Here is an 18,172-nt window from a genome sequence, read left to right on the forward strand (position 1 = left end):
GGCGCGGGAGTTTTGAAAGAGCCGCGCCGAATGAGCGCGAAACTCCGCAGAAAACGATATACTTAACACACTATGCTTGGTTTTTTTTCATAGACTATTTCATGGAGTAATTTAGTTCATTATACAATTTACCGGTCAATTTTACTTATTTATAACGAGGTTTAAAATGCATGGTTCTAAATAAAGCTTTCAAGGGAAACTTATAGGGGTGTGCGAATATGAAATTTTTCGAATACGAATCGAATACGAATATTCATGTTCGAATATCGAATCGAATATCGAATATCAAAGGACAAATGCCTCTATAGTAACAATAATTTAAGATGTATATATCTAAAAAAATACACAACAGCCTGTCTGTTAACACAACATACACTGTTATTTGGAACACAATGCAAGTAATGACAAGCTGTTATTATGAAACATAATGACTACATGTTATCATGGAGGAATATGAGTTGCTCCACATGATCAGGCAGGAGGCGCTCCCTCCGAGCAGAGACAACCTCCCCTACCACTGAAAAGGCACGCGCGCTTGGAACTGAAGTGGCTGGTATGGGCAAGTACTTGGGGCAAAGCTTTGCCAGACTGGGGTATCTGAAGGTGCCCACAGTCCGCCACCAGTCACATGGGTCACTGTCTTTCTTCAGTAGGGCTTCTTCAGAATACGCTTTAATTTCCCATTCTGAAGTAGACAGTGGTGTACTTGCTACTTGACTGTTTGCAAGATTATCAAGTGCACTCCAAACATCAGAGGATGGCTGCACACACTGTTGTGGCTCCTGCACTTTTGCTGCTGGCTGCACGACTTCCACAGCAGAGCATAGGGCAACATCCTGAAACACCAGATCTTTCAGCCACACCAACTTTTGTTTGTTGTTTCTGAATACCGTTGACTTGAAGCGTGGGTCCAAAACCATAGCCAAGCATGTTTCTTTGTCCTCGGTATATAAGGGGAATCTGGTATTGAGAGACCTTGCCAGTTCCTTATGAAAGCCTGTTTTGCCGCTAAAGTTGCTGAGGCAACTTAGCATACCAAAAATAATTGGTATCTGAGTGGAAAGTGATGGGTATTTGTCTGCGCTAGTTATCACAGTTGCATCATATAAGGGCTTCAGTGCGTCCAGATATTCAAGAGCCTCTTTCCATTCTGCTGAGCAGAGACCATCAATGCTGCAATTTGACGTTGCCAGCTCAACAGAGACAGCCTCCTTCAAGTCCAAGAGGCGGGACAGCATTAGGTATTGGCTGTTCCACCTCGTATCTACATCTTGCACCAGACGAAGTGATCCTTGCCCATCTTCTTCTGGTACTCATCTAACCTCTTTTGCGCAGACGAGCTGTGCTTATAGTGGCCCACGATGTGCCCCGCTTTCTTGCACAGACGGTCAATTGACGGTGTGTTAGAGATTGCATCGTGAATTGCTAGCTGCAGGGTGTGGGCGAAACACGCACGCTTAGTCCTTGGGAGCCTTCTGACAGCGGCACGGATGTTGCGTCCGTTATCTGTGACGATGTATTTGCGGCAGCCATCCGGTATTTCCCATTCCGCGCACATCTTGACAAGCATTTGCGCAATGTTTTCGGCGGAGTGGCTAGCAAGTTCCATGTGGCGAGTGTTAAGCGTGAACCACTTCATCCTAAAACTTGGAGTGAGAAGGTGGCAAGTGAAGCTCACATAACTCTCGTTGGCGCGTGATGTCCACATGTCGCTGGTAAAGGTGACTGCAGATGTTCCCCCTTCAAAAGCACTGCTGAGCTCGCCTTTCACTTTCTTCCGTGTGTCATCAAACAAGCGCGGAACAAGGGTACGCGAAAGCGTGGTGCGCGACGGTAGGCGATAGTTAGGCACAGCCTCTGCCATAAGTTCCTTAAATCCGCGGTCTTCAACAAAACTATATGGTTGCAAATCAAGCGCTACCATAGCAGCCACCTTGGCATTGAGTGCTTGAGTTTTCTTTTCCGACAAAGGGTCAGTACGGTGCACAAAATCAAATATCATTGACTGGTCTTTCTCTGGCGCACCTGCTGCAGTCATCCGGTACTCCTTCATCGCGGTTTTAAGTGTTGCGCCGCATGTCTTGCACTGCGCCAACGACGATGTTTTCACAAAGTGCTTCCAGATAGCGCTTCTTTCCCTTTGTTTCGGCGCCGTGTCTTGATTGTTCCTCCGTTTCGCAGGCAAATCGTCATAGCCTCCGCTATCTGCCATGGCACTTATGGCAGCTAGCAGAACTGATTGTAGCAGCTGACAGCACTAGCCAACGCCGCCGACCCTACCAACGTAGCACTGTGCACTATATGGCGCACTACCACTACTCATGCGTTCTGGTGGCCAGCACGAAAAATACTTATATGCATATACAGATATATAAAACTGAAAGGTCGGCGCATGATTACCGTTTCATATATTCAATATGTTTAGAATGCAGTCCAAGTTATTTAATGCATACTTGCCGGGAATACGATATAACTTACCGTAATTACTCGAATCTAACACGCACCTTTTTTCCTGTTAAGCGGGTTCATAAATCGCATGCGCGTTAGAATCGAGTACGAACAAAAAAATTACGGTCAATCTATTGCCATCGGCAAATCCAAAATGGCCGCCCCCTACGTGCGTCGGCCATTTCTGCCTATGTGTTTCCTATGTGCGGCACTTCGTACGTGTGCTGAGGAGTTCGTCATCTAGTAGTGCATTAGCATCGACGGCGTGGAAGGGCCGACTCCAAAAACTCGAGTGCACCACGATGCCGCTTTTAAAAGAACAGTCATCGCGTGTGCAGAAACAGACGGAAATCGGGCCGCATCGCGGTCGTTCGGAGTTCCCGAAACGTGCGTGCGGGACCGGCGGAAACAAAAGCAAAAGATTGTCGACAGCAAAGCTTCACGCAAAGGCTTCAGTGGACCAGAGCAGGGTCGGTTTCCGCAAATTAAAGAGCTGCTCGGCGAGTATGTGCTTGAGCAGCGAGCGGCACAGCGGCCCGTGACGACAGAACTGCTCCAAGTGCAGGCTATGCAATTAGTCTTAGAAAAAAGTCTAATGCGGAGCCAGTTTAAAGCGAGCAGGTGCTGGCTAACTAACTTTATGAAGAGGAAAGGCTTTTTCCTCCGAAGGGGAACATGCATATGCGAAATGTTTTGCGGAGGAATACGATGAAAAGCTTCACAGTTGTCAGAGGTTCGTCCTAAACTTGCGGCGCAACAACGGCTACCTGCTTGGGCAAATCGGGAATGCCGATCAGACACCTCTTTACTTCGACATGCCTGGCACCACAACCGTCGAGAAGAAGGGGGCGAAGCAAGTTCATGTGTTGACATCGGTCCACGGTAAAACTACAGTGACGGCAATGCTCTGTTACACGTTTCGCCCGTACCTCATATTTAAATGAAAGACGCTCACGAAAGGAGTCATTTTTTCGAGTGGTGTGATTGTGCGGGCCAGCGAGAAAAATGGGTGCGCGTTGCAATCGATGTCTTACGTTTTTTTTTTTTTTCGCGGTGTAAATCGGGTGCGCGTTACAATCGAGGGCGTGGTAGAATCGAGTAAATACGGTAGCGATAAAATCCCGAGTTGGGACTAACCACTTTCGAGCATGTTGTATAACTGTGCGACTGCTCACGTGCGGAACTTCCTCGAAAAAGGAAATAAACGCGACGTCATGGTACAAATTACCACTAGAACTCTTTTTGTCACTTACCGTAATTACTCGAATCTAACGCGCACCTTTTTTCCGGTTAAGCGAGTTCATAAATCGCATGCGCGTTAGAATCGAGTACGAACAAAAAAATTACGGTCAATCTATTGTCATCTCAAATCCAAAATGGCCGCCCCCTACGTGCGTCGGCATGGTGCGTCGGCTATTTCTGCCTATGTGTTTACCATGTGCGGCACTTCGTACGTGTGCTGAGGAGTTCGTCATCTAGTAGTGGATTAGCATCGACGACGTGGAAGGGCCGACTCCAAAAACTCGAGTGCACCACGATGCCGCTTTTAAAAGAAAAGTCATCGCGTGTGCAGAAACGGACGGAAATCGGGCCGCATCGCGGTCCTTCTCGAAACGTGCGTGCGGGACCGGCGGAAACAAAAGCAGAAGATTGTCGACAGCAAAGCTTCACGCAAAGGCTTCAGTGAACCACAGCAGGGTCGGTTTCCGCAAATTGAAGAGCTGCTCCGCGAGTATGTGCTTGAGGAGCGAGTGGCACAGCGGCCCATGACGACAGAACTGCTCCAAGAGCGGGCTATGCAATTAGTCTTAGAAAAAAGTCTAATGCGGAGCCTGTTTAAAGCGAGCAGGTGCTGGCTAATTAACTATATGAAGAGGAAAGGCTCTTCCCTCCGAAGGGGAACATGCATATGCGAAAACTTTTGCGGAGAAGTACGATGAAAAGCTTTACAGTTTTCAGAGGTTCGTCCTAAACTTGCGGCGCAACAACGGCTACCTGCTTGGGCAAATCTGGAATGCCGATCAGACGCCTGTTTACTTCGACATGCCTGGCACCACAACTGTCGAGAAGAAGGGGGCGAAGCAAGTTCGCGTGCTGACATCGGTCCACGGTAAAACTACAGTGACGGCAATACTCTGTTACACGTCAGATGGGCACAAGCTTCGCCCGTACCTCATATTTAAATGGAAGACAATCCCGAAAGGAATCGTTTTTTCGAGTGGTGTGATCGTGCGGGCCAGCAAAAAAAAAAATGGGTGCGCGTTGCAATCGATGTCTTACGTTTTTTTTTTTTTTTTTTTGCGGTGGAAATCGGGTGCGCGTTACAATCAAGGGCGCGGTAGAATCGAGTAAATACGGTATTATGTTTTCTAACCGAAGCGTTTGCCAACGGTTACGAAGTTTCTGCTTTAGCACGCGCGTGCACGGTCGTGCGTTATCAAGCGATGTTTTGATGAGACAACGCGGCAACAGTTAAGCTTCGTTCCTGCACACGAGGTCCCGCATAGTGAACGTGTGGTAGTGCAGCACATTACGGCGGCATACGAAAAGCGTGCAATACGTTTACACGAATGTCAACTTTGCTGCTGATTGTTGACCGTCGCTGGCCGACATAGTGCCTCCGTGCACTTCTGACGCTTATCGCCCCTCTGGGCAACGTTTTAATATTTCTGAACCCAGTGGAAATATTAAAAAAGAGTTATTTTCCGCATGATAATCCAATCAAATATTCGATATTCGAACTTTTCGAATACACTTTTTTCGAATCGAATACGAATAGTGCGAATTTAATATTCGACGAATATTCGAAACTTTCCAATATTCGCACACCCCTAGAAACTTAATTTACTTCGTTATATCTATTATTTCATTATATCCTGTTATGTTATAACAAGGTACATGCAAACCTCGATATAATGAATTTTAATCTAATGAAGATGTAATAAATTATTGGTTTTAACGAGGTGATCAACAGTGTTAAGAACATATCTTTATAACAAATTTTCAGATATAATGAAGTTATTTTCGAGTGAGATGCAACTTTGTTATAATGAAGCTTGAGCGCACAAACACAAGTGACAATGAGAGCTAAACAAGTGATGCCATTACAGGAGTTATGATGGGATCAACTCACATCAAGTGGTAGCATGGGTACCATGACATGGTTGTCAACGGGCAGCAAAGAATCGGCTCCGGCAGCCTGGCTGGTGGCTAAGCTGTCTTCCTGAGCCTTGTTGACCTGCGCGTAGGCCGCCCGCTTTCGCTTCAGCATGCGCAGGTAGACGCGCTTGGTGGCCTTGAAGGCCTCCCAGTTGTCGTAGCATGGGTGGCGCTTCCACTTGTGGTAGGCGCGGTCCTTGCGCCGCATCTGCTGCATCAGCTCCCGGTCGTACCAAGGGTGCCGGTGGCCTTTCTTCAGCTGTGGAGAGACGTGAATTGTTGGGGTCTGACGTCCTAAAACCATGCTGTGGTCACGAGCGATTAATAAAAGCGTTCGGGTGAGTTGAAAAAATTCGTAAACAGAGGTAGTGCCGAGCCGAGACTTTGGCAAGCGGACTTGTCTTCCTCAAGGCTTCACGAAGACAAGTCTGCTTGCTAAAGCGTCCGCTCGACACAACCCCAGTTTACGGACTTTTTAAAATCAGAAGCTTACATCTTCCCCTTCCTGGCGTTTTTAGAGCGAGTTATAGCTCATCACCAAAAAAATTTTCAACAATGAAATGAACATAAATGCGCAAAAAGAACCGACACAGACAAGCGTCGAGTTTAAACTGATTTTTTATTCACAAAAGACACATGTACCGCATTTACTCGCCTAATGAACCCACTCGCATAATAAATGCACCCCCAACTTAAGTTATCAAAATTCGGATTTTTTTTTTTCCAGCATAATAAACAACCCCTCCATTCATCCGCTGCAGTCCCCCTAACCGACATCTGGCGCCTCCTCACCTGTTGGATCTCTTCCGTTTTCGATTACTTTGCCACCCCCCCCTCACCCACATCGGCTCGCTCCCTCCCACTCCTTCGCCCATTGTGGCGTGCCTATTGCTTTTCGTACTATCTGTGCTTTCTGCGCGCCACAGCAGGGTTCAGGAGTGGTGCGAGTGTAGAGACATCGCAGCTGATAAACACACAGGGAGCGAAGGTCACCAAACTGCTCGGGCCAACCGATGTCGGTGGCTTCCTGCGAACCTTCCCCCTCCCCCTTTTTTAGCCTACTTTTTATTTCAATTCCCGTTCCCCCGTGAGTGCACGCTTTTGTGCGTGCCTCGAGATTACAAGCAGATACCACCGTTGCAGTTAAACGATTGCGAGAAAATATAGTCGCAAAGCGTTTTTATGGCATGCGCGGGCAGCGGCCCGGCTGGTGGACAGCTTGCAGAAGATAGCGTCATCAACCACCGAAGACGAGTAAAGTGCAACAAAGAAGCTGTTTCCAAACAGTGTTCGCATATGTATTTTGTGAAAGGCTAAGCGACCAAACTTTTTTTTTTTTGCATTACCGCATTTTTTTTCCTTCTCCCAAAAAAGTTTTTATGAAATTTAGTACGCGCAATGAACGCACCCCCAATATCGTTCCGACTTTTTGAGAAAAAAAAGTGCATTAATTGCACGAGTAAATACGGCAAGTAGTGAATGTTGCATAGCCCAGTACACCATGGGACTATTTCGTCACTTGTTAGCGATAATGCGCAGTAAAAGCCGCATGTTTTGTGCAACGAAATTTCGTTCTGCGCACAACTAGCCGGGAATGGTTGATCGCACGTGATGGTGGTGGTGGTAAAACTTTATTAGACCAAGGGATTTGGGCACTTACGTCCCAGGGTCCCCGCACGACCCCACTGCGCTATGCGTTCATGAGTTCATGCAGTTCCATGACGTGGGCGGCCCGGTCAGTGGCGATTTTCTGCTTGGCCGGGTCCGTCGAGCGCAGCAAGGTCTCCCATTCCTCCCATGTGGTCAGTGGCTCCGGGCCCCGCGGGGGAGGGTCCGCCGGGAATTCCATGAGAATGTGGGTAAGGGTAGCGTGGGGGTGAGTGCATTGAGCACAGGACGGGGCGTACGCTCCCGGGTAAATGCGGGAAAGAAAATAGGGGGAGGGAAGGGTGCGGGTCTAAAGGCGACGCCATAATATTTGGTGAAAATTTTTGGGGGATCGGTGGGGTGGTGGGTATAGCTGGCGTTCGGCGCGATATGACTGGGTCATCTCGTTGAACGAATGCATGCGCTCCCTGGAAGAGCCCGACTCCGATTCCGCGTGGTGGTACCGCACTTCTGCAAAACAATGTGAGTTCGTAGCGAATGTGGTTTAATCATTAACCCACAACAGGCATCGCTTAATAAGGACCATGTCAAGCGCCTGTACGCGAAGTGGATGAGGTCCGGAGAACCAGTCCCAAGGCGCTTGTTTGCACATCTCAAAGTGCTCCATTTCCAACGTGCTTGATGGCACTGAGGATGACGCGCTGTGGGAGAACATTTCTGACAAGGGAGCTTCGGAAGAGAGTGCATCCGACGATGACGATGATTGAAGTGTGTCAATAAGCTCATTTTTCTGTTTTACTAGGGCTATATTCGGGTGAAAACTTTTTTTTTTTCTCGTGTTTGCTATCTCCAAATCACACCCAGGACTATAAGCGGGTCTGAGCTACATGCAGTCTTTTAAGGTACTTCACATGAGAATAGAGCCAGAATAGGTGGACTCACCTGTTGCTTTTCTTGAACTTCTTGAATGGGACGCTCCGGCTCCAGCAAGTCGGAGGGCAGCTCGTCCAGTGGAAGCACCGATGCATTGTCGGAGTCGTCCGGAGGGACTGTTGAAACAGTCAACGAAGATGTTACCATATGTGTGTGTGTGTGTGTAAATAAAGTGCAAATATTTTCTTATACACTCAAACCTCAATATAACGAACCCAGATATAAAGAAATATTCCGTTATAAGAAAGTAATTGAAAAGGGGTCTTGGAATAGATATAGTGCTCAGAACAAACCTCTATAATAAATTTTTGTATATAATGAACTTGCTTTCATGTAAGATCCAAACTTGTTATAATGAGGTTTGAGTTTAAAGCTACACTGTGCTACAAAAGCATACATTCACATGCTAATATAACCACAGGCAATGAACAACTACAGGCAATGAAGGCTTCAAGGGGAGACAAGACTTTAGGAACCAGCTTTTTTGTCTATGGTTGGATCTTGATAAACAGGGTTGGATCTTGATGAACATTCGCACAGACACTAAGAATGGCTTCAATGTGGTTCCATAAACTTTTCGAGACAGTAACACAAAAACTTGATGAGAAACAAATTATTTCTTCACTGAACCTGGTGGAGAGGCTGGAGGATTTACAGAATGATGTAAATAGCTGGTAATTACACAGGATGTCTACCAATTAGATTTTTCTAAATTCCCTGACTTTTTAAGGTTTTCCATGTTAACTAAAGTAAATTCTTAACCGCCACGTCTGCATGGAAAACTGTGCATGGTAAACAAACCCTCAAATATAAAGTAAACATAATTACCAGACGCACTGAGACTGTTCTGAGCGCATGCGGTAAATGTGAAAAACATGTATATCTGGCCAAAATAAAACTCTTGAGCCATGCAGTGAGCAAGTCAGCTGTTTGATGTTTGGAAGAGCCAGGAAGCAAACACACAAGTTAAAAGTAACGGTGGATGAAAGTTTGAAAGAGCGTGCGATAGTCCGACATCGCAGTCAAAGCTGCTAAGAAATGCAGAAGTGGTGCCATCTTGCAGCATCCGTGTATACGAGGACATGGAAGCCTGGCCGGTTCTGCCACATCTATTTTACTATAATTGCTGTAGCCTACGCCTCTTAAGAAGTGTATTGGATTGAATTAGATTGACCTGAACTGCTGTATTTACTGACTCAACTATTTAGGATGTGGACTGGATTAGATCTGATTCGAACTGGATGACCGTATTTACTATTGTTTTGTGTCCCCCGACTGATTTGCGAACCTCTAAAATACACTTCTCAGTGAAGAAAAAAAGAATAACTACTACTCGCGTATTCTGTGTACCTTGTCTTGACAACAAGTAACGATAACATTTCAAAAACAGAGCCGTACTGCACAGTTTTCTTTCCTTTTCTTTTTCCGACGAGCACATGCATGTTTGTCTTTTACGTCTCTGGGCTCTGATACCTAAAGTGCAACGAAAGCTGGGGACAGTGTTTATTGTGCCGACGTTTGAATATGTGGTTACAAGAATGAATCTGTCAAGCTGCAACAGCTTCCCTGATTCCACAGAAGAATCACGAATGTCAGCACGTTAGCTTGATTTAAGTACTCTGCTGCGAATGTGACACTGAAAAATAATTGCAGGTTTATTTACACGATCTCAAGAAATTAAAATGAAAAATTTAGCTGAAGTAGTTTCAGTCAGTCGCACACAGCTGTAAGGTGTGCGACTGACTGTCCCTCGACAACGACCTTGCGCTGGTCGGAAGCATCAAGAACAAAGCGAAGCAAACCAACGTGCTACGGGTTCTTTGGAGCAAGTTTGGCAACGTCAACTTGAAGGGTGGTGGCGTCAACGACGTTAACAGCGACAACGATGACGAGGCGAGACTGCTGGAACTGTTCAAGTTGTACTTGGTGTGCTCATTGTGTAAAGACTCCGTACGTGGGCACCTGCCGTCGATGAGCATGACCTAGGGTTACCGTTACTTGCCACGACCCGCAAAGCTGCCTGAGATGAACGCTACCCGGTGAGTCCCAAACCATACCAATTATGCAACATTCACGAGATACCTCTACCACTCGGCGACACATTCACTGAAGTTCCCCCAGTGGGAAAATGAGGGCGGCTTTTTTTTTTTTTTTTTTTCACACACCTTCTAACAGCTTACCATAGTTTCAGCCGAGAAAGAGACTTCTTAAGGTTTGATCAATGGTAATGCTTAATTTTGTGACGGTTGCACGAAACTGCCATCAGTTTCTATGACCTAGACAGGTTTTTCAGAATTTCCCTGACTTTTCCAGGAGGTTTCAAATTACCTGACTTTTCCAGGTTGGTACACAACCTGTTACTGTGAGCACAGCCAAACGTATGCTCAAGGGGGCTGCGTTTCCAAAGCAATATTTCTTGCGACACTAAATCTTGTAGTTAACGCTTTCTCCTGTGATTCTGGAATGAGCGCATTTATACTACAAACAAGAAGCCCTACAAAAAAAATTCTTGAAGGAGTAAAATGAAAGAATAAGATCGCAGCCCGTTGAAGCACAGTTCAAGGAGCATCACAAAACTAATGGTATCAAAATCTCTGAAGTGGCTGCCAAAATATCTGCTCCACCAGCTGACCATAATGCCAAAAAAAAAAAAAAACAGACAAGAACAGTATAGAGAAAACTGTGTTTAAAATTTTATCTTCTCTTCATGTCTCTGAAACTCATACAAATTGTGACCTATGGTTTGTCTTGTGATGTTTGACTTCTCGGACATGTGGCCTCTGGGCAGTGTGCCTTTGTTGCCTATCTTTTTTTTTTTTTTCATAACTTCATTTTCTTTTATCTACAAAGAACAAGTGGGATTTCAAACCAAGTTCTCTGTATCAAGGAACAGTGCGATGGACATGACAGAAAGAATTGTAATTGAATAAGGCCATATACTGAAATGACTACACATCTTTCTTGTGTTCAAGCTGTCATTAGCATAATTAGGTACTTCTTGATTATAAATAATGAGTCCAATATTTTTATATAGGGAGGTTTACTGCATCAGAAACAATGGCTCACACCATGACAGCCTATGCCTTCTTTCCAATTAATGAACAGTTAGTTATGGGCAGAAAACTGGTCGCACAGGAATTCTTTAACAGTTTATTTAATGACATGAGTCGGGCAGAAAAAAATTCGCACCCATGCTTCGTGCATGTTCTTTTGCCAATCTGTCAACGAAACGCATCATCATACGGCCGGTCGCGGAAATGGTAATCTACGCGGCCTTCATTGTTTTAGACTACTCATAGAGGCTTGCGGCGATACCAAACACAGCTACAAGCACGTCTAAATCGCTTCACTAGAGCTTATAGACAACACTCCATATGACTGCGAAGTGCGTGCCTGCGGGGACAGTGCTGCTGGCACGTGATGCGCTTGGCGGTGGTGTTCGGTGATGAAAAATCAGCATTCACTGCGCTTGGTATCGCATGTTTGAGTGCCAATGCCCGAAAGTGCTGTTCCAATCAATTCTTGGCAGTGAAAGCGGGGGGAGGGGGGCCTGACAAGCTTGACTGTGAGGTTCGTTGGCGATGTGTAAATGGCCCATCTGCGATTATGAGGAGGCAGCCAACGATGTGCTTTGCTGTTTGCGAAGAAGCACGTTGCCACGAGTGCGCTAGCACGTTGTTCTTGGCCGCAAAGTTTAAGGTTCGTCTCCCCATCAGCGGAGTTAAGCCTAAAGACGACTCCGATGGCATGCCGTGCGGTCTACGAGCGCGGCCCACCATAGTAATCTAATCAAGCATCTGCTTACAGCTCGTAACTAAAATTACATTCCAAGTGATTGTCAAGCCGTAAGCACATCACGAGGTAGCGATTTTCGACAGCAGTGTCCTTGCGACGCACAAGCAGCAGATGATTTCCCGCAGCGGGCATCAGTCCAATGGCAAGGGGAGCTATGGCAACATGGGGAACGCGGCCAATGAGAGGGCTCGTAATGTGCGTCAAGTATTTGCTTTTTGCACGGTTATTTCTGAATGGAGAAGCCAGCTGACGTGGGGAATTAGAACACGGAGAAATGCTCTTTGCGATGAAATCAAGAAGCTGGCTTCCGGTCGCGCCATCGCGAATCTATAATTTTTTTTTTTAAACTGCTGTTTTGTCGCCATTTCTAGAATACGGTGAACTCTCAATAAACGGAACATAAAAAGACTGAGAAAATGTGTTCTGTTTATCAGGAGTTCCATTTACTGAGAGGCGAACTAAAGTGCAGTGCGCAGGGATGAAACCAATCGCATCAGAGCCAACTGTTCCATTTAAGCAGCAGTTCCGGTTATCAGATTTCCTATTACTAAGAGTCCACTGTAATTTTTGCTCACTAGGAGGGTGAAACAAATTTTTTGAAGCACTTCTGCATGGTTTTCAGAGTAGATATTTTAGAATAAGACAGAAAAAGGGTGCCAGAAAATGAAAACTTGATTTTAAAAAAATTGATTTTTTTGACATTTCTCGCGATTCCTAAGCCCCGTCCTCTCTTAAACATTAACTACATTCAACCTGTGCGATATCCACTCAAACCTCATCATAGCAGTCATACCTGCCACAAAAGTACTTCGCTATATCTGAAAATTCCTTATAAACATCTTTGTAACACACTATGCAAAACTATTCTTCACTTCATTGTAATTGATAACTTGCTATATCCCTGTTTTTTATATCGAGGTATGAGTGCAAATTTGGTTGTAAATAAAGATAGAATTGATTAATTGATGCCATGTTGATTGTTTCATTACTTCGGTGTATTCAGGATATCACGCTTCATGTCATCTACATTGCGAGATGAATGGTGCAAATGACATGACGTCATGTCACAAAGCCATGGTCCTTTTATCAACATGTTGTAAACCAGAATGCCAATGCTGGCAGGACAAACACTTGCCAATTAATTATTTGTCTTGTCATAAAACATGGTGGCTAAATGTTGGGTAATGTAGATTCCCTTAAACTAGCGTTAGGTAATGTTGCGTGTGCATGCCTATGGAAAGCAGAGGGTTGTGTTAGGTATAGACCTGTGTAGGGTTCTCTGAGTACACCTCCCCCACATGGGTAGAGTGGAAATTAAAAGAAGCTTTGCAATGGATGCACGAATAAAAATTAAGTGAAAGAGTGCTTATTAGAACAGCCAACTTCACTCAAAACTCACTTCAAAACAAAACTTCACTCAAAACACTCAAAACTCGATATAACGAACCTGGTTATAAAGAAATGTCATTTATAACAAAGAGAGTGAAGAATACTTGCAAAAGTGTTAGAAAAATATAACACATTTTTGGATATAACAAACTTATTTTCGTGTGAAATGCAACTTCGTTATAATAATGTCAGAGTGTATTTTAAAAAGTTAATATAATAATATCTGGGGTTTCAAGTCCCAGAATGATGATGTGATTATGAGTGACGCTATAGTGGAGAGCTCTGGAAATTTTGACCACCTGGTGTTCCTTAACGCGCACTCACATCGCACATTACACAGGCCTGTACCATCTTGCCTCTACTGAGATGCAACCACCACGAACGGGATCAAACCTGCGACCTTCGGGTCGGCAGCAGAGCAGCCTAGCCACCGTTCCACCGAAGCGGACCGTATTTAAAAAGTTGGCCATTACCTTCGGTTTTCTCTTCCTGCGCTTTAGGTGGCTTCGTATTTTTGAGAGTTTCCAGAGCCTTGCGTCGCAATTCCATGAGATCCGTTTCCTGCAGCGTTCACAGAGAAAGGTTCACTTCTCTTCGCCCGATAATGCCCGAAACATGTAGATACAGCAATAAAACTTCATTTTGGGCCAGTTGGCCTATGATTGTACAGACGTAACCGAAAGAATACAGACCATCGCAGTCCGTATTGTAGCAAAACAGCCATTAGGGCTAGTTGGTAACGGTTCATTCCCAAGTGCGCCTGCGTCGTTCTCTTTTCTAATCCCTGTTACGCATTGCGCCCCACTTTTTCTAGTCCCTGTTACGCACTGCACCCCACTTTTTGCATTCAGACTGCCCATTTATCTTTGCCATCCACGCCGCCTAGGTGAGCCATCTGCTGTCAAGAGCATTCCTCGGACAAATTCCGCCAGAGTCATCCTCTCGACAGCTATTCCTTCAATGAACGCAACATCAGATGGCTGGAGACTAGACTGCATAGATGGTGATTTCAGAGATCACTTCCCTATTTGCCAAGTTCAAGGTGCTTGACCTTGGCAGTTCATTTAAGGATTCAACAACTCTACCCTACCAACTGCAGTTGGTAGTTCAACCCTAGTCTAGTTGCACTGTCATTCATCCTGTGTTTTGTGCTGATTTATTTCACATATTTTCACAAACATTGCACACCCAATATCCTGGTTTAGGCAGTTGTGAGCATGACCGACAAGGTTTCCAACACTTGCCTCGTGCACTCCCAAAACAAGTGCTCCACATAGCCGCTAGCGCAACGTATGTGCAAGCCGCGAAAAAGCACTCACATCATCATCATCACTGATGTCGCTGGCCTGCGGGAGGGGTGCGAGAGGCGTCGGCGGACCGGGCGACACCGGCGACAAGCGGCACCCGACGTTTTCGTCGCAGATGACCGGAATCGCAGACAGAGGGGGGACTTGCTCCTTCCCTTCATCGCCAAGCATTTCTCTCGGTTCATCCTCCGACAGGCTCTGGCAGCGCGCAAGACGGAAAGATCCCAGTCATCAAATATATACAAAAGAAATACAGTGAATCCGTTTAGACGGGAAAACTTTAACCTGTAATCTCAATTTCATTGCCACGAATTTCAGAATAGAAGAGAAAATCAAGTTGTAAGACTCATTTCTAAGTTCTGTGCCATAATCTCCGCACGCAACGTAACCGATTTTCAAAGTGCATTTTTTGTATTGTGGCGACATTGAGCCAACGAAATTTTCTGACACTTGGTATGCTCAGTCTATGGCCCACCTTCTAGAGGACCTTGTATTTATGAATCACAAATTACATAGGTCGTCGCAGACGCCGTCAAAACCTACGTCGTTGTGGCAGTCGGTGTGGAAACTTTACAGTAGCAATGTAACCTGACTTTCAAGCATCTTTTCACGGTAACCACGGCGAATTTCGATATTGCGATATATTAACTTGCTAATATGGAAAAAAACAGTTTTCTCTCTGGTGTCTCTTTCATCTGCTGCCAATCAAAGAAAAACCGCAGGGCCAGAACGTGAGTCCAGACTAGGCCAACCTCCTAATAAAGTACACTCAAACCTTGATATAACGAAACTGGACCGATATATCAAAGTAAATGAAGCACAGTTTTGTTATACTGTTGGAAATATACCTTTATCACAAATTTAGATATAACGAATTTATTTTCATGTCAGATTCAACTTTGTTATAATGGGGTTTGAGCGTTGCGGCATCCAACGCGAAATACATTCCTTAGATCCAACACTCATTACGTATACCATCAGGTGGCAATATTGGCATAAATCGTTGCACACTTACTCCCCTGGTATGCGCAGTAATTTTAAATTGAAGTCATTATACTGAGGCATCACTATAACAATTTCAGAAGCAGTAATTTGATTCATAAACACAAGTTCATGGTAATACATCCTTTCAATGTGAGGTTCGACAGAGAAACTGAGCCATCACCTTTCGAGCTCTCCTGCATTTTGGCTTGTGGGTCTTTTTTCTGCGCTCACTCGACTTGGAAGACTTTTCGTGGGTAGTCGCATTGGTTGGGTGCTGCTCTTCAATACTCTGAAGACACAGACAAAAAAAAAAAAAATGTACAACCACGAACTGGACATACTTTATCATTCCTGCAGCTAGACCTCAAAGGGACATCACAGGGAGAGAACCAATAGGTTCGAGCGTAGCTGCATGCAAAAAAGCATTCTAGTGTTTCAAGTGTTTCTTTTTCCGCTATGACATGCCCAACCAGGACGTGCATTTGCACGTCTTTGCCCGATGTCTTACGCATTCATCTGATCCCCTTGACACACCACGCTGTGCCGTCTGGCGCACCGGTGTCGAATGGAACAAACGGTCGCAAGCATTACCGACGGCGTAGTACGTGCCATCCAGTCGTCACCGCCGACGGGTGAACGGTGCTCCAATTTGCCGGCACCGCGCATGTCCATCGTGATGACTGAACGATGTGTGCTGTATCATGGCTAATGCTTGGCACCGTTCGCATTTAATTTGATGCCCACAGTCCTTTTCTAAATATTTGCGAAAAATTGTGGCATTTCGTGCATTTTTGTTTTGCGAGAATATTCTAATTTGGAACGTGAATTTCACGTCTTCATCAAATGTAATATCTCTACATCACAGTGACATGCCACACTGTGTAGATTGGTTCATTTCTAAAGATAATTATCATAATTTCTGGAGTGAGTACCTGCCACAGGTTTATTCTATAACTTGATATATATGTGGATACACGGATATATTTGTATGCCTTTGGCTCGCACTTAGTACACAAGATATGGTAGTCACTTTCGTTACTTTTGTTGAAGTGCTCATTTTGAGGGAAATTTGGGGTTGCAGCTTTTAAGTCTTTCAGTGCCAAGCCCGACATAACTTTTACTACAACACTCACACTAGTCCTTACCAAGCTCGAGTATACTCGTTCTGCCTTTTAAGTCTTTCTATGCCCCTCACTGGACGATTTTGTAAATTAAAAAAAATTTCGGGCCTGTCCCGCCATCTATGGAGATTGCAAATAAACAATTATAAATTGCAGAAATGTTTTGACAACAGATCACCAGCATTTTTCTAGACCCACGTCGCATCCCTCCTTTGCGTAAGGGTCTCGTCAGCTGATCCATGGCAAGTTCCAGGAGCCTGTCTATGTTCCAGCAGCCCACCTATGCTTTAGCTGCCATGTGCAACTTTGTATGGCCACCGTTTTGAAGAGTACCATACTCGAACGACATTTAGAACACTTTGGCACTCTAATTAGTGGCAAATCAGTTCAATAATTTATTAACTTCGTGCCTACATGCACCAAAATCATTGTGTACAGGTGTTCCTGCTCTTCATCTCTCGTAATATGCACCATGACATGAGTCCAACCTATGTTCTTGGCCTCAGCAACACAACGCGTGGCCAAATAGGATACCACGGCAGGCAGCATGCAGCTCGTAACCTGCACACTCACTTCATGAAAATTCCTTTGTTCATGCACTACAGAGACACTTCGGAGAGTAATTTCTATGTGCATCGCCTGCATTTGAACCATCTCCGCTGTCCCATCTAGTTACCGTGCTTTTCCGCATATAAACCGCATAAAATATACAGAACATTGAGAGGTGATGACAACGTACCGGTTACATGTGAATTACGATTTGCAAGTTGGCTTCCTAACACAGCTTCGTGGTAATGCAAGAATCACAATTTCTAAGCAATTAGCAAGAAACTTTTATTTCTATTTTTTTTTTTATGGTTTGTAGTTGGATGTCTGGGTTATATGCAAGGGCAGGTTGTACATGAGAAAATGCGATACTATACTAAACGAGATTGCCACTAACACAGATCCAAAGGATAACACAGGTCAGGTATAAAGTGTCTTGTTAATGGGCACTAGTGTTAAAGAAAAAGCTAGTGAACTTTTCAAAGCACACATCAAAATGAAAACTCTCCCGAGAATGCAAAACTTCCGTCACATTATATTCTCCAGAGTTGCACTTGTCTAATGATAACTACAATGATAAACATTGAATGCCTATAATATACACCTAAGCACATTTACTCAGATGATGCCATGCTCCATCTAACAATTCAACAAATCTCTTCATAGCGTAAAAAAGAGAGAGAGAACAGGTAATTAGAAAGTCTGGGTGTTCTTCTTTACATGTGCCTCGAATGTGACCTAAAAATAATTTATGATTGAAGAGCACCAACTTGCTGAAGAAGTATTACAAAAGTTAAAGGTAAATATTGCAACAGAAATCTGTCTGGTTGGGTAGATGTAGGAAGCTAAAATGGCTTCGGTCAAGTTTTTATTGCCTAATGT

At 44.8% G+C, this 18,172-nt stretch overlaps 1 protein-coding gene across 3 annotated transcripts in view; it reads right to left on the reverse strand.

Moving 5' to 3' along the window:
- Positions 1-18,172, reverse strand: part of LOC119163850 (uncharacterized) — a 111,554-nt gene that overhangs the window by 87,387 nt on the left and 5,995 nt on the right. For all 3 annotated transcript variants that reach the window (XM_037415917.2, XM_075872179.1, XM_075872180.1), the window contains exons 3-7: positions 15,805-15,912; positions 14,652-14,837; positions 13,806-13,893; positions 8,158-8,264; positions 5,582-5,866 (exon numbers count right to left, since the gene is read on the reverse strand). In XM_037415917.2, the coding sequence (XP_037271814.2) occupies positions 5,582-5,866; positions 8,158-8,264; positions 13,806-13,893; positions 14,652-14,837; positions 15,805-15,912 (774 nt within the window). The remainder of the gene's footprint in view (positions 1-5,581; positions 5,867-8,157; positions 8,265-13,805; positions 13,894-14,651; positions 14,838-15,804; positions 15,913-18,172) is intronic.

This window comes from Rhipicephalus microplus, chromosome 8 (genome assembly GCF_043290135.1).
Source record: "Rhipicephalus microplus isolate Deutch F79 chromosome 8, USDA_Rmic, whole genome shotgun sequence".
Lineage (NCBI taxonomy): Eukaryota > Metazoa > Arthropoda > Arachnida > Ixodida > Ixodidae > Rhipicephalus > Rhipicephalus microplus.